The sequence below is a fragment of the Drosophila willistoni genome, chromosome 3R (genome assembly GCF_018902025.1).
Source record: "Drosophila willistoni isolate 14030-0811.24 chromosome 3R, UCI_dwil_1.1, whole genome shotgun sequence".
NCBI classification, from domain to species: domain Eukaryota; kingdom Metazoa; phylum Arthropoda; class Insecta; order Diptera; family Drosophilidae; genus Drosophila; species Drosophila willistoni.
The window spans coordinates 9733285-9748291 of record NC_061086.1 but is presented as its reverse complement, the minus strand read 5'-3'; the positions used below and the strand labels follow the sequence as shown (position 1 = coordinate 9748291).

Sequence of the window (15007 nt, the reverse complement as noted above, 5' to 3'; positions counted from 1 at the left end):
CTGTTAACGACTCAAATGACTTGGCCACATCTTCAGACAGAATTCAGAACAGAACTCGTTTGGTGGAATGGTCTGACATAGACTGCTGGCTGCTGCTTCCTGTCTTGGGCATTTGGGGGAAATGAATGACCAAAAGTGGAAGTAAAATGATGATTGGATAAAATGGCAGAAAAAGGGAGAGAGAAAACGAGCAGCAAACAAGTAGAATTACCAATTCTAAAGAAATTTTATGCAATTTATTAGAATTTTGCTGATCCATTGATTAACACCTTAAATTAAATCCAACATCGAAGGCTATTCATATATATTGTGTGCTGATTTTGCTAACGATTTTGCTTTAGTTTGGCCATTAATCTTTGAAAATTTTTGTAAAGCAAAAGATTGATCTATGACTAGGTGGCATATGAAATGACATAGACAACAATTTTAATTGATTTCTTTTGTTGTTATTGTGATATTTGTGTTTCTATATCTGTTGACATCATCAACAATTAAAACACCAAAAGACACACACACACACACACACACATCAGTAACAACAACAACAACAATAATAGCAGCAACTGAAACAGAAACATAAATAAATCACAAGAAAAACATAAAACGAAACTATGTAGCTAAAAATATATATTGTATATATACAAGATATTTGCGAAATGCGGCCGAGTTTGAAAATTATTTGCCCATTAATCAGATTTATTACTTACTATACTCAAACTCAAACTCGAACTGAATAAGTGGACTGGACTACGTAATGGAGATGGAGATGGAGGAGGAGTGGGTGAGTTTTCATTGAGTTTTCAACAAGGGGACAACAACTAAACTTGTCGTAGGTGTGTATCTCTCTTTCCCTCTCATCTTAAGTCTTGAGGGTGGGCTAAGCAAAAATTATGTCATCGCATCGATTTAATTAAAATGTTTGCAACCAGAAAAAAATGTACATAAATCTTTCAAGCCTGTTCAGACACACACAGACAGCCGCGACAGACAGACAGATAGACAGACAGTCTGAAATTACAATAATTTTCAATAAACTTTGTGTGCTTCTCTTTTATTCTTGATTGAAATTGTAAAAAGCAATTAGGCCAAATTCACAGACTAACTACTATATATGGCACTATCATGATCATCACCATCGTGATCATCATCATTTTGATCAAATGACACTTGAGATGATCTTTATCATCAACATCAGCATCATTATTATCATTATCATCATCATTGGAAATGCACATTATGTCAGTCATCTGTCATGCAACATGGGGAGACGACTCGTCTTTTCAATTGCAAGTTTGTTGACTTGTCTTCTCTCTTGAGTTGCCGGCAAATGTTTGTGAAATAATTGCAATAAATAAATACCAAATAAACATATAAATAAATTTGTGAAAAAATACATTATTTTATAGTCGAAATGTTGTTGCTTTTCATTCATTAATGCATGCATTTTTGCTCTCTCTTTCTCTCTCTCTCAACTATAGCAAATGAAGCGTTAACTGAATGGGGGGGACAGGCCAAAAGGAATTGCAAAACGTTTCGGTTCACTGGGATTCGATGGCACAGCAGCTGCAACAATATTCACGGCAAGGGCTTGGCCTTAAAAATTTCAATTAACTTGCCCGTAAGAGCGAAAAATGCGTGAAAAATTTGCAAGAAAACAATAAGAACGAATATTGCAGATAAAAGTTTTTTTTTTTAAACAAAAATTGGCAAAGAATGCGCAAAATATTTGCGTAAATTGCTGTAAAATCATTCATTAATAATGGCAAATTATTTGTGGGAAAAAATTGAAATAAGAATCATTTTTCAGCATAGTCATAAATGGAAAAACTTTAATTAATGGATTTCTCTTACTTTTAATTTTGTTTACAGTTTATTTTGTGATGAAAAACAGGTTTACAAATATTTTTAGATCTAGCTTTTACAGCTGATCTCTATGGCTCCAAATTAGGCTTTAATATATACAATTTGTTAACTGTTTTTATTGTTGTTTTACTCCCTCTACTCTCTATACACACACAAACAAACAAACAAAAACACAATTTAATCTCAATTCAATTTATGACAGCTAAAAAAACAAAAATAAAAAGGTTTTAAAACATGTCAATTTGTTGTCTTTTGGAAGCTGCTAAAAATCGTATTAAAACTCAACCTTGCTGCATTTTAAGCATATGATATTGTTGTTATTTTTGTATAATTAAACCTCCGCTTGTGTCGCCCCCGCCTATTACTTTACTTGAGGCTTGTGGAAGAGTTTGGTGGGGGGTGGAGGCAACTGAGGTTATTGTTAAACAAAGCCTTGCTTTTGTTTTGCATATGTATGCGATAAATCTAAATAAAATCATAAAAAAACAAAAAAAAATTGCCAACGAGACGAAAACTTTTTGCTGCTGAGTGGGGCTGATTCTGAGGCTGGGCTATAATGTGGGTGTGTGTTGGGGAATGAATTTTTGCGTCTAGAATCGGGGGGATTTTATAAATTGAAGATCAACCAAAAATAAAACTGGCGTTGATTGTGTTTATGGCTCAGTTTGTTATTATTGTTTTTTGTTGTAAACAAATGTTTAATTGTTAATACTGACTGCTCTCTGTGATGGCTGTGGCTGTTAATGCAAATTACGCTTCATTCCGGACGTGTGGGTAGACTTTGAAGTGCCTTTTCGGTTTTACTTTTGCTGTGATTTTTAGGTTAAATACATTATTGATCGACACACATACACACACACAGAGACACACTCTTGCTTGAGTGTGTGTGTATGTACATTGAAGTACTCGTTAACATCAAAAGTCAATGCATTTTTAATTTGTTTAATGCGCGCCTCCTCTTTACTTTTGTTGTTATAATTAGCACATCTTACCAATACAATGGGATAAAGATGCATAATATCAAGGATAATTGTTAGTACCTTAGGATAATGGGAGAGCATTGAGGGAGAAAGATTTATATAAGAAAATAAGTAAGTGAATAAACAAAACCTAGTTAAAGTCGAAATATTTCCATTAACATTTTGGGGGAAGTACTTTACACTATAAAGCAAAAATCTAAAGTCCCAAACTTTCTTAAAAGCAACTAAACAGAAAACTCATTTGAAATAAACAGTTTAAGTTGTAAATTGTTGATCCCTAGAACTTCATGATCTTTAAAGCAACTATGGCAAATTATGTTCAAAGCTAAATAATATATAAAGGTCTAAGTTTCTGTTCTATTCTGTTTCTAGCAGTTGAAAAACTCGTAACTTCTATATATTAGACTTTGTTTTTAACAAGATTCAATTATTTTGTATAGTAAATTCGTTCTCTTTCTCACTCTCACTTTCGTTGGTTCAAATTTCAAATTTTTGCCAAGAATTTGTGGTTGTTAAGCCCATTGTGCTTACTCAGGTATTAGCCTGTCAACGGCTAATCGATGTTATTAAGTAAATATCAATATGAAATGCATAGCCAGAGGCAGAAGATTGAAATTGTATATATATATATATATATATATATGTATGTACATAACGAAGCTGGCTTGCTCTTGAGTTGACAGTTTTGAGTCGGAGGCAAACGCAAAAGTTCAACAACATTTCAATGTCGCAAGCTGACTGGTATTCACTCTAAATGACTGTTTTCTTAGTCAGTCAGTCAGCCAGTCTGTCAGTCAAATGTCTGTCCGCCTGCCTATGTAAGCGGGGGACAGACAAGGAGAACATTATCCCGATGGCAAAACCCAAATAAATATATATATTCATCTACCTAGACAGGACGAAGAAGGATGATAGAGGCACAATACCGCCATAACTTTGATGAAACAAAATTGAAATTAAATTTTCACCAAAATGTCATTTACCAACCAAAAAAAAAAGGACATAATCTGGTCATTGAACCAACTTTTATGAAAACTTTTACATATAAATTTAAACTTTATATGTATGTAGTACATTTTCCGCCTTGGGCCAACTTAATTAAGCGAAAGCCAGCGAAAACAAATGGATAATTATTCATTTTTAGTTGATGCCACTTGAGAGAAAGATGTGCAGAGAGCAATTTGTGCCAGGAAAGGCGCACAAAATTGAAATAAATGACAATGAATGTTGATAAGATAACCAAGCCAAGAGAGTAAGAGGGGGATGAGTAGGAAGTCATATAGTGAAGAGATGGATATTGTCCGTCTGTCTGTCTGTCTCTCTGTCTGTCTGTTGCAAGAGTAATGCAAATAGCAACAACAACAACAACAACAGCAAGTAATGTCTGCAACATGTTGCCCTGACAATGACTGCATCGCTTGAAATGCTGTTGGCGCCGTCTGCCACATACACACACACACACACACACATACACACAAAACACACATACAGACACACACAGTCGCATCACAATGCATATCAAATGTTTAAAATGACAACAACAACAACAACAATAGAAGCACGTTGCAGTGGCAGGGGCAAAGACAGTTACAATAAATGTCATGTTTAAGGCAACCAAGCGACGCACATCACTCCCAGCTGCCTGGCCCAGAGGAGAAGATGAGAGGGATGCTTGAATGGAAGAGGAGATCTCTCTCTTCCCCAGACAGAAAACAACATTCAACAACCATCATCAACAAACATCGAACAATACCAACAACAACAAGGAACTTTCGGCCAACTTTTGTCGGCCCTTGGGCATAATTTTTGTACCTTCTCCACCTTCTCGTCTAGGTGAGTGGCTAGAACTTGTGCATAAATTCATTATTAATCAATTAAATTTAACTATCTACCAAAAATAATAGGCTTATAAATTTTGCCAGACATTTTTTACAAAATTTCAAAAACAAATCAGAAGCTGAACGGATCCAAAAAGGGAAACTGTTAAGTATGAACCTCCATTATATAGTAAAATCTATGGTTCAGTTTTTCGTATATATTTGCTGCAACTACATAGGAAATTTCCATATGGATTTACTATATATCTCTCGCTCTGTCTAGTGCTGCTTTTTTTTGTCCACATATTTTGGAACCACTTTTGTCAGTTTCAACGTTTTGCACAAATCAAATTTGGTTTGTGGTATAAATTATTCTCGCTCACTTGGCGCCTACCAGGAAAGACATTTCCATAGTCCATATGAGCAAAAAAAAAAAACCAAGTGTTTTCTTGATTTTTGGTTACAATTTTTCACATTTTATGCAGTTGCTGACACTTGGCGGACCAGCAGGATGAAAAAAAGTACAGCAATCAATCTCTAAAGTGTCACCAGCTCTGAGAGACGCAGAGAGTTAGAGAGAATGGTGTCTGAAAATGGCATGTCAGTTAACCATGGCGCGAAAAGCAAAGAAAAACTAAACCAAAAACTGTCTATTCGTTTGAATGTCTGTCTGTCTGGTTGGCTGTCTGCCCACGCCCCGCTGAGCAAGTTTCTTCTGACACCAGAAAAGTCTTGGAAAATTTGCACAGTTGGATAGTGCCAAGAGGCAGGCAGGCAAGTACTCAAGCTTTTTCATGGCGTTGCGGAAATGCTTGGAGATGAAACATTTGGCAGGATGGGGAATGTGGGGGGAAGGGTTGGCTGTCTCCTCTAGGTTAAGCTCTTTTTTTAAAGAACAAATAAAAATTCAGCAACATTTGTCGAGAGACAACATTTATATAGAATATATGTATGTACAAGCTATTCAAATTTCAGCTCCAATTTAAGACACATGTGTGTGGCAGAAGAACAACATTTCTCATCAATCATTTCAACTTATTTTTCATGTTTAAACTTTGCATTTTTCTTCTTTCTCTCTCTGCCTCTCTCTCCCTCTCATTCGTTTTATTGCTTTTTCTTTGTGGACAAAGATTGATTGGCATATAAAAACCAACAAACAAAAAAAAACCGACGCAATTCTGCGATCTTTTGGTGAACCCCTTCTTCTTCTTTCAAGCAGAACAGATAGAAGGATTAAGAAATCCGGCAACAACAATTAGCAGATGTGCCAACAAAGGGCAAAAGTAGCTAGGGAAAACAAGCGTAAAACTACCCAGAACAAAAAAAAAAGTAATTCAACTGCTTTTCTCTTCATGCTTTTTCGACTTTTGTTAATTATAATTATAGCTGATTATTTCTTTTCCCTTGAGCAACAACAAAATGTTGACAGCTGATGATGATATACACAGAGCCTTAGGATTAGGTAAGGGCTGGTGGCGGGGGGGAGGTCAGTCAATGATATGCTGATTAAAAAATCAGCAAACAACAACCCTTTAGGGACTTGAGTCAAACACAAAAAAAGAATTGCTTAATGATTAACAAGTTGACTTGCTGTTAATTATAACGACGAATCACAAACCGGTTTAATCCTTACAGCAAATGCGTTTAAGGATTAAAAGTCGAGAAACTGTTTTGTTCTCAAAAATTTGCAGAAAATATTTAATGAATTAAGAAAAAAAGTAAACACAACACGATTGATTGAATTTTGGAAAGGATATGCCAGATTATAAAAGAAATAAGTCTAAATAGGAACAACAAAAATACTTTTAAATATTTTATTAATAGAAATAGCATTAAATGGAAAAATTTATATGCGAAACTCATCTATTAAATTTGGTAATAAATTGCAAACATTTCCAAATAATTCTTGAAACTATTTTTATACTAGATAAAGGTTTGCTTGCACTCAATTTATCTTTTGGCTAATAGGCCGCCGCCAGCATTTGTTTCGTTCTATTTTCTGTCTATCGAACTTTTCTTACAAAGTAATTTAAAACTTATTTCAAACTTTTCATATTCTAAGTTAACGATTTGTCTTTTTCTTCTTTCTATTTTGCCTCTCGTTTTATATTAATTTTGTCCAATTCTGGCTTACTGGGCTATGGCCTGGGAATGCAATCAGTGCAGTGGCCAAAAAGGTGTATCCCTCTATATCCTCTTGGTATCCTCGTAAAAGTTTCATTTTTCTCGCGCTTCCCACTCCAACTTCAAGTGCAATTGTAACTGGAACCTGAAGTCATTTCGGCCGCAAACTTTAAGCTGCCAACTTGTCCAAAAAAAAATTGTCTAGCGCAAGTTTTGCCTGACTCCTCCACCAACCACCAACCTCTCCCATTTTAGTCGGGCTAGTCATGCTGTGAGAACTGTAAAAAGTTTTCTTGCCAAGGCTTTAAACTAATCTTGGAAGCAGCAAAAGCACTTTAAACAAATCGGAACGAACCGCTTCTGGTGCTAGACGATTGCATGGCATTTTGAATAGCATTAAATATTTATAAATTCCAATACAAAATGCAATTCGAAATGCATGCCAAAAGCGGCAGACTGCCAAAAAAAACGAAAAAAAAATCTAAAAGCACACACACACACACAACAAAAACAAGAGAAGAAAGAAAGCAAAATTGAATTGTAAAGTTTACAAAATATATAAGAAAAACAAAAGAAGAATAAGAGCAACAACAAATACCAATATTTGGCTACAGACAATGCGAATGAAATTCACTCTACTACTTATCCATTGCGGCTGCTGCTCCATGTAGACAGAAGGGGGAGAGAAAGGATTCCCAGCTTCCAACATATTCAAAGCACTCTCACATTGCGCAGGTAGCCACAGAATATATAGAGATAAAGATATTTCTGCAGTCACATTTTCCACTTAATATTATCTTTTGAATGCATTTTCTGTTATTGTATTGTATTTTGTGGGTCCTGAGAGAATGCCATAGCCGCCATTCTGTCTGCTTACTTATGAAATATTCAAAGCAAAACTCTCTAACTTGGCTAGCTCTATCACTCTCTCCCCTCTATTTCTCTCTCTGTGTGTTTCTATCTGCATCATCATCTATGAAATGTATGGAAACTCTTTATGATTTCATGAGTTTCAAGTCCAACTAGGACTTGCTTTGGCACGGGTCATGGCCAAGGCCCACAGAGAACAAGTTAGAGGAACTGAAGGCATCTAAAGGTAGAGGATTAAAAAAAAAACCACAAAACGTAAAACTTTGCCTGATTGCGTTCGCTAATTGCCACTTGAACCGCCAACAGGGGCAGAGGGGGAGCCGTCTATGGCTCTGTATATGCTTCTTTTCACTCCACTCCACACTCAGTTCAATAGCCGCTCGAAATAACCGCAACAACAACAATCAAAACTATGGCCAACATATATCTCTACTCTAATATCAATATCAAACAATAATAGCAACAAAACCGCAGCATAATCATAACAATGTGAAATCTACCATCCGATCTGAATGAATGCTGAATGGGCAGCTTTAAATTTGATATGGAAATTGAAATTGAGCAAAAATGTTTAAAGCACACAGAGAAATAGAGGGAGCCATACAGTCTCACAGTCAGTTGGGGTTAAAAGTTGCTGGCGTTGGCAATTCAACAAATAAATAAACAAAAGAAAATTCAACTTATTGAAAAATATATTCATAAACAAACTCTACAAAACATTGAACATATCACAGAAAACCATTAGAGAACGAACTCATTTTCATAGAAGTTTATTCGAAAACAATATTCTTTCTTTTACAGTTAAATATTTAACCATATTGTTAAGGTTATTAATGTTAAATTATTCAGAATTATAAAGGTCTAGTCTAAGCTTATACTCGATTCTAGATTTGTAGTCTATATATAGCTATTCACAATTTGAACATTCATTTCCAGCTAACTGCATTATTATTATACATTAATAACAATTTATGTTAAAAATCAATTTAAATATTTTCTAATAAGAAATTTAATTTCACTGATTAGATTCAGTTTAAGCTATCAACCCACACAAATGATTTGAAACAGGTTTTTGATTCTAAAGCGCTTTTAAGGTAAATTGTTCTTAAATGATTGTTATATAAAAACTGATCTTACATAATATCGAAATGAGTATTTTGTTATTACACAACAACACACACACACACTGTGTGTGTGTGTGTTTGTGGAAAAGCATAGCATTCTATTGCCATCTCTGGCTCATGTGACATTTTCCGAAATAAGAAAAACACAAAACACAGAAGGAGGAAAAAAAAAGCTGCACCAATCATTTTTGGTTTTCGGAATAAATCTTTGGTTTCTGTTTTGCCTTCTGGAAAAGCATCTTAAAGCAATCCAGCTGGAAATGAACTGATGCTTTGCGATGCTATTTGCATATAGCAAAAATGTTGTTGTTGATCAACAACAACAATGAGAACAACAATCATAATAATAATAATAATAATAATAATATGCAGAGCATAGCATATCCAATTGCCAGCCAAGTTTGCAAAAAATTTCCTGGCAATATTCAGTTTTCAATTTCCAAGAATTCATGGCACAGCAAAAACAAAACATTAACATTTGTGAATGAGAATAAGTTGAATGTGTTGTGAGGAAATAGTGAATGGAATTGCAATAACTATAAACTATGATGAATCTATGTATTTGCCTCACTATCAATACAGCCTAGGCCATCAATTCAATTCATCAGTATCAAAGAGTTAAGATTTTCTGTCTATTAACTTACCTTAACTTGATAAGAATTCAAACGAGTCTTTGGCAGCAAATTGAATGATGAGAAATCCAAGCGACGCGAAAAGATGCCATTACAACCAGAAGTGGAGCTGTAATATATAGATAAGAATATTGAAATATAAATATAAGAAATACGTGTAAAATATATAAGTACATTGTGTATAAATAGAAATATAAATGCATTTATATTAGATAAAAAATAGATATTCTATGACAGTTGTGGGATTTTTTGTCAACTTTGCATATCGTATCGCATGACAGCTGGCAAAGTCAACGGAAATTGCATTGAGACTTCTTCTCTTTTCTCTGTGTGCATCTCTCTTTCTCTCTCTCTCTCTCCCACTCTATCCTGATAAAACATTACCCTGTCAATGCATATAGCTTTAGCTCTATATACTGGTAAGTATATATTCATTACGTGACTTTTACATACATATACTCGTAAAAGAGAAAATTGCATGAAATATTTTTTGTTTTTGTTTATTAATATTTTTTACTTGCGTCATTTTTGATTTTACTTATTTCTCTCCCCCTTTTTTTTGCTAGATAAAAGTCAAAACAGAGAGACAAAGAGAGAGAGAGAGAAAAAAGTGTGTAAAATACTTGAAAGCAAAAGGCAAACAAAATGACTCAAAACAGAAAACGAAATGATAAAATTTAAACAAATAAAATTTAATTTAATTCCTCCAGCTGAGTTCTTGTTGATTCTTCCCATGTTGAACCCTCTTACATTTCCCCAAAGCTCTCCCCCTTTCTCTATATACATATATTCTGGCACGGGGTGTTGAGAATATATTACCAAAGCAAATAAAGTTATCAACAATGCCCAATAAAAAGCTCCAACAACAACAACAATAACAAATTGTGCAAAAAAAAAAATTTATAAAACAAAAACAACAAATTTCGAATGAGCAAAAAACGTCAAAAATGTAAAAAAGAAAAAATAAACTACAAAAAAAAAATAAAGCAAACAGTCGCTCAAAATTTGTTGTTTTTTTCTTTCTTTTTTTTTTGTTCAAGCTGTCTCTCTGACCTTGACATTGAATAGATATTTTTATTGTTTTATGTGTTTTTGTGTTTAAATTTTTAATTCGCCTTTTCTCACTCTTTCGCTCTCATGCACTCGCCGACTCTCATTCGCCTCTGTCTTATCAAAAGGCTGTGGGAGAACTAGAAACTAACTAAAAGTCAAGTAACAATTGATACCCTCTAGACCAGCCCACAATTTTTTGACACGCCCATCAAAATGTTTCTTTTAACTGACATAAATGTGATTGATCAGATATAAATTAATTTTAGGAGATGGTTTAATACTAATATTTGTTTTTAATGGGCAATCTCTGCATTGGTTTTGTGTTTTTTTTTCTTTTTTGCTATGTTTTATCAGTTGAAATTTATAAATAAATGCATTTTTGCCGGTTTGTTGGGCCGGTCTTATCTTTGTATTTTTGTTTTTAGTTGACAATTTTTATTTAGTATTGTTTTATTTTTGGTTTACTTGTCTCTCTTCCTCTTTTTGTCATAAAAATTTTATAACATTTCATTCTGTTTACACCTCCGCGCTGTCGTGCGGTTTTCGTGTTTTTTCTGATTATATAACATAAACAAAAAGCAGACTAAGTGTCTTGCTAGCTCTCTCTCTCTCCAACTCTCTCTCTTTCTCTTTCTGACTCTGTGTACTTTTTTAGTATTAGTCATCACCACTGTGAGTAACTTGCGGACTGGGGTAATCGGTAGAAACAATTGCAAAATACATACAACTAAATTATAAAGACGGAAAATGAAATTATAGCACCAAGCCGTGTCGATCGAAATTCTATACGCTTACACTATCTATACTATATATGGACGATCTTTTGTATAACACTTCAACAATGATGATATAGTCATCGCATTACTTTGCTTGAGTTTTCTATTTGTAGAGCTTATTGTATTTTTAAACATATATAAATTTTTAGATGTTATGATAGGATGTTGCGTGGGAGAGATAGATAGCTTCTTTTTCTTAATTTTTATCAAACTTAGTAACTTAGTAAACTAATAAATTTCCATCAATTCACCACCTCAGAAAAGACACAAGACCCTGAGGATGATCTCCAAAATGGATTGAAGTACAAAGGAAAGCCTATAAACTAGGGAAAAACAAACACGACAAAGGATAAAGGCAATTGAAAATAAAGTTCTAGAAGTTATTTACATTTATTTCTATTGAATTTTAAAGTACTAGGTGCAGCTTTAATATATATTATGAAAATTTCATTATATAAAATGAAGAAAAAAATGGCTTATCTTCATATATGCAATGGGAAATGCGTCCTCATGTGATAAATGTATTAGCTAATAGTTATAATAAGCAATTAATGCCTGATAAATATAGAGCTAGAATTATTCATCACAGTAATATAGAGAATTAGAGGGATGTCTACTTTTTTAGTTACTATTACATCGTTTTTTCAAAAGAGGTGATAAAGAGTTGAAGCCTAAAACAGATTAGATCTCATTTTGCTATTTCCTGCTATAAAGTGATTTATTGTTTTTAGACTCATGCTGTAGAAATTCAAAGATTCTATTGTTGGTCACAACTGATATAAGTTGCTAAAAATATTGTCGAAAACTTAATTAGGCTGCGATAAGATCACACACATACACAATTCAAGAAGATATGAATTTACCTACTGAGTCATTTGACTCACAGAGCTATAAAAATTAAGAGAACAAGAGCCTGACCCTTGGCCTTTGGCAAAATGGATTACTCATACGACATGGGAACCCAATTGAAATTGCTTTAATATATTATTTTGTTAACCACATTTCGAAGCGCATGCGAAATTATTTTGACCATAAACTTTCGTTTTTGTTCGTTTCGTTTTCGTTTTGGTTTTGGTTTGGTTTGGTTTATTATTTATTTTTTTTCGTAAAAATTTCTTTTTGATTTTGCAGCTGGCTGGCTGGGCTAAGAGCAAATGATCCATAAATGTTATTCGAACTGATTGCTTTTATATGGTATAAAAGGCATTGTGTTGCTGTTGCTGTTGCAACATGGCTAATGAATTTTAATTGCCCCAAATGCGTTTTAATGAATACTTATGATTACTTTGACGTGTGCGAGTTTTTTTTTGTTTTGTGTATGTGCGATTATTTGACTGCTAATTAAAAACAGTTTCAATTCATTTGAATAAAGTTTAAGCAATGAAATGCAATGCCAAAAAGAACAAAACGAAAGCCAAAAAAAAACAACAACATCAAAATAAATAAGCAACAAATAAAAGAAATAATATCAAACAGCAGCAGATGTTGAGCTGTAATTTATAGACGGCATTTCCGTCTGCCCCCCTGTCGAATTGTTCAAGTCAGAATTAGAATACAAACAATACAAATATATATACATATATATGGAGGCTTTATCACATTGTGTGTGTGTGTTGTGTTTTTTTTTGGTTCCAAGCAGCTGACTTTGACCTTGGACGCTGTTAACAAAACACACACAGATACTGAAAATATTTGAAACGACACACACTCGAAGAAGAAAAAAATGTTGAACTTGTTATACCCTATCTCAAGTTCAGGGCCTTATAGATCAGGCATTGACTTTACTTTCCCCATTTCTCAATTGAAGAAATGAAACTAAAATTTTGTTGCTATTGCCTCAGTTTACGTGTTGGCTGCTGCCTAATTGCTCTACTTGAGATCATTTTCAATAGTCTGGGTCTAATATTTGGCGATGGTGAGTGAATCCAATTATCAACTTGTGGATATATAGCTTTCTTTTATCTTTTAAAGAGAGCAATTTACTTCTATTGGGCAGAGCGGCCTATATGTTCCACCTGTTGGGCTCTATAATGCTTCTAATGTCCACCATAAAGGTGAGAATCAAAGTGTTTGGTTTTGATTTGATCCCTTATTCTTTATATCTAGAAAGTGGCATATGCAGTCACCTTTTATTTGGTCAGCAATGGAGTTCATTTAATATTATGCACCATATTCGTTATTGATTGGTCCATTCATTATAGCCATCGAATATTTGAAGCTTTTATACCTTTATTTGCTTTACGTAAGTATTCAAATTTCAACTCTTAGTTAAACATTGCTAATCCATTCTTAATCTACAGCTCCCACTATATACTTTTGGCTTGTGGCCTATAGCTATCGCAAGAGCATCCTTCCCGAGAGTTTAATCGAAACTGTTGGTTAAAGAGCCTCAATTAAAGTGTAAAGAGTCGTCTTCAGTTCATAATTTTAATGGCAATCTTTCTTGTTCTTTTTTTTCTTTTTGGTTTAGTTTGTTTAGGCCATAATTTGGCTCTGTTGGACTCTGGTTAGTTAGTTTTTGTTGTTTGTTTTTGTTGCTATTGTTTTCTTTTTTCTTCTCATCTTGGGTTAATTTCACACTAATTTGTAAATTTGCTTTTAATGCCAAAGACAAAGAGCAAAGAGCCAATGTTTGGCTAAAACATATAGAGATACGCTGACTAAGATAACTATTCGCACATGCTAAAATAGAGAAATCAAACCTATAACAACCTAAAACTGCTAATAAGTAAGTTTTAAGCAAGTTTATTCTATTCTACATCCAATTATATATTTGATTGGCTTCCAATTTAATACAATTTTCAATTGTACATAGCTATTTGTCAGTGACTGTATGCATATTTTTGCTGAACAACTAATTCGGTTTGTCTAGCAATTTCTAGTGGATGAAATCACTTCATTCCTTCTTTTTTTTTTCTTTTTCAATCACGTGCTAAGTGCAGTCGATTTGTCTGCCATGTTGTTAGTTAGCATGCAACACGAAGGGGCAGCAACCAGCACCCAGCAAAATGAAGCAGCAGCAGCAACAGCAGGAATCGCAGCAATTGAAAATCCCCAACAAGATTTGTGTGCTATATAATTTCTGTGCACAAATAAAATTAGAGCACAAGAGGAGACAATAAAAAGCAAAATACACAGAAAATGAGAGAAGACACATCAAGTGGCAGCAAATCTTCCAAACTGACAAACTATTTGCCCTATCACGTACAAATTACAAAAGCAAAAAAAGAGGCTAAAAAGAAAAACAAAATGTGAAATGATTCAATTGAGTTGGAAGCAGCTGAGGAAACTAAAATTTCGAGTCCAAGAGAGTCTGAGTCTGAGGCAAGCGACTTGAAATCAATATTATGTAAATTTTCTTTATTTGTTATACTCGGGCGCCCAATTAGTTTAATTTTATGCAAAAATCGAAATCACAATCTTGTCTATTATATATATAAAAGTGTTAAAATTAATATTTCATATAAATGGCTATTATTATATTTGAAAAGAAAAAGAAAACAAGTTGGCCCCAGTAGCGCAAGATCTGTCAATGATATTAAATTGGTTTGGTTTTTTTTTTTTGACAAACAAGTTTTCAACATTTTGATACAAATTCAATTTGGCTTAATCTGCATTTATTTGAATTTTCGTTTAAACTTTTCAAAGTCTTCTCTTCCGCTTTTCGATCACATCACCAAAATGTCAGACCTTTTACTCGTATCTCGGTTTTTGCCCATTTTTGTTGGCGTTATTATTCTTCAGGTGGCCGCAGATCATCCGATTGCA

At 33.8% G+C, this 15007-nt stretch overlaps 2 protein-coding genes across 2 annotated transcripts in view; one reads left to right on the top strand and one right to left on the bottom strand.

Annotated features, from left to right (window-relative positions):
- Positions 1-15007, bottom strand: part of LOC6650673 (headcase protein) — an 89982-nt gene that overhangs the window by 42103 nt on the left and 32872 nt on the right. The window contains exon 2 of the mRNA XM_023180186.2: positions 9423-9519. Within this exon, the coding sequence (XP_023035954.1) occupies positions 9423-9519 (97 nt within the window). The remainder of the gene's footprint in view (positions 1-9422; positions 9520-15007) is intronic.
- LOC26529412 lies at positions 13006-13692 on the top strand. Its single transcript, XM_015176641.3, has 4 exons — positions 13006-13154; positions 13211-13293; positions 13346-13481; positions 13540-13692. The coding sequence occupies exons 1-4, from the start codon at positions 13049-13051 to the stop codon at positions 13620-13622; spliced, it is 408 nt and encodes a 135-aa protein (XP_015032127.1). The 5' UTR covers positions 13006-13048; the 3' UTR covers positions 13623-13692.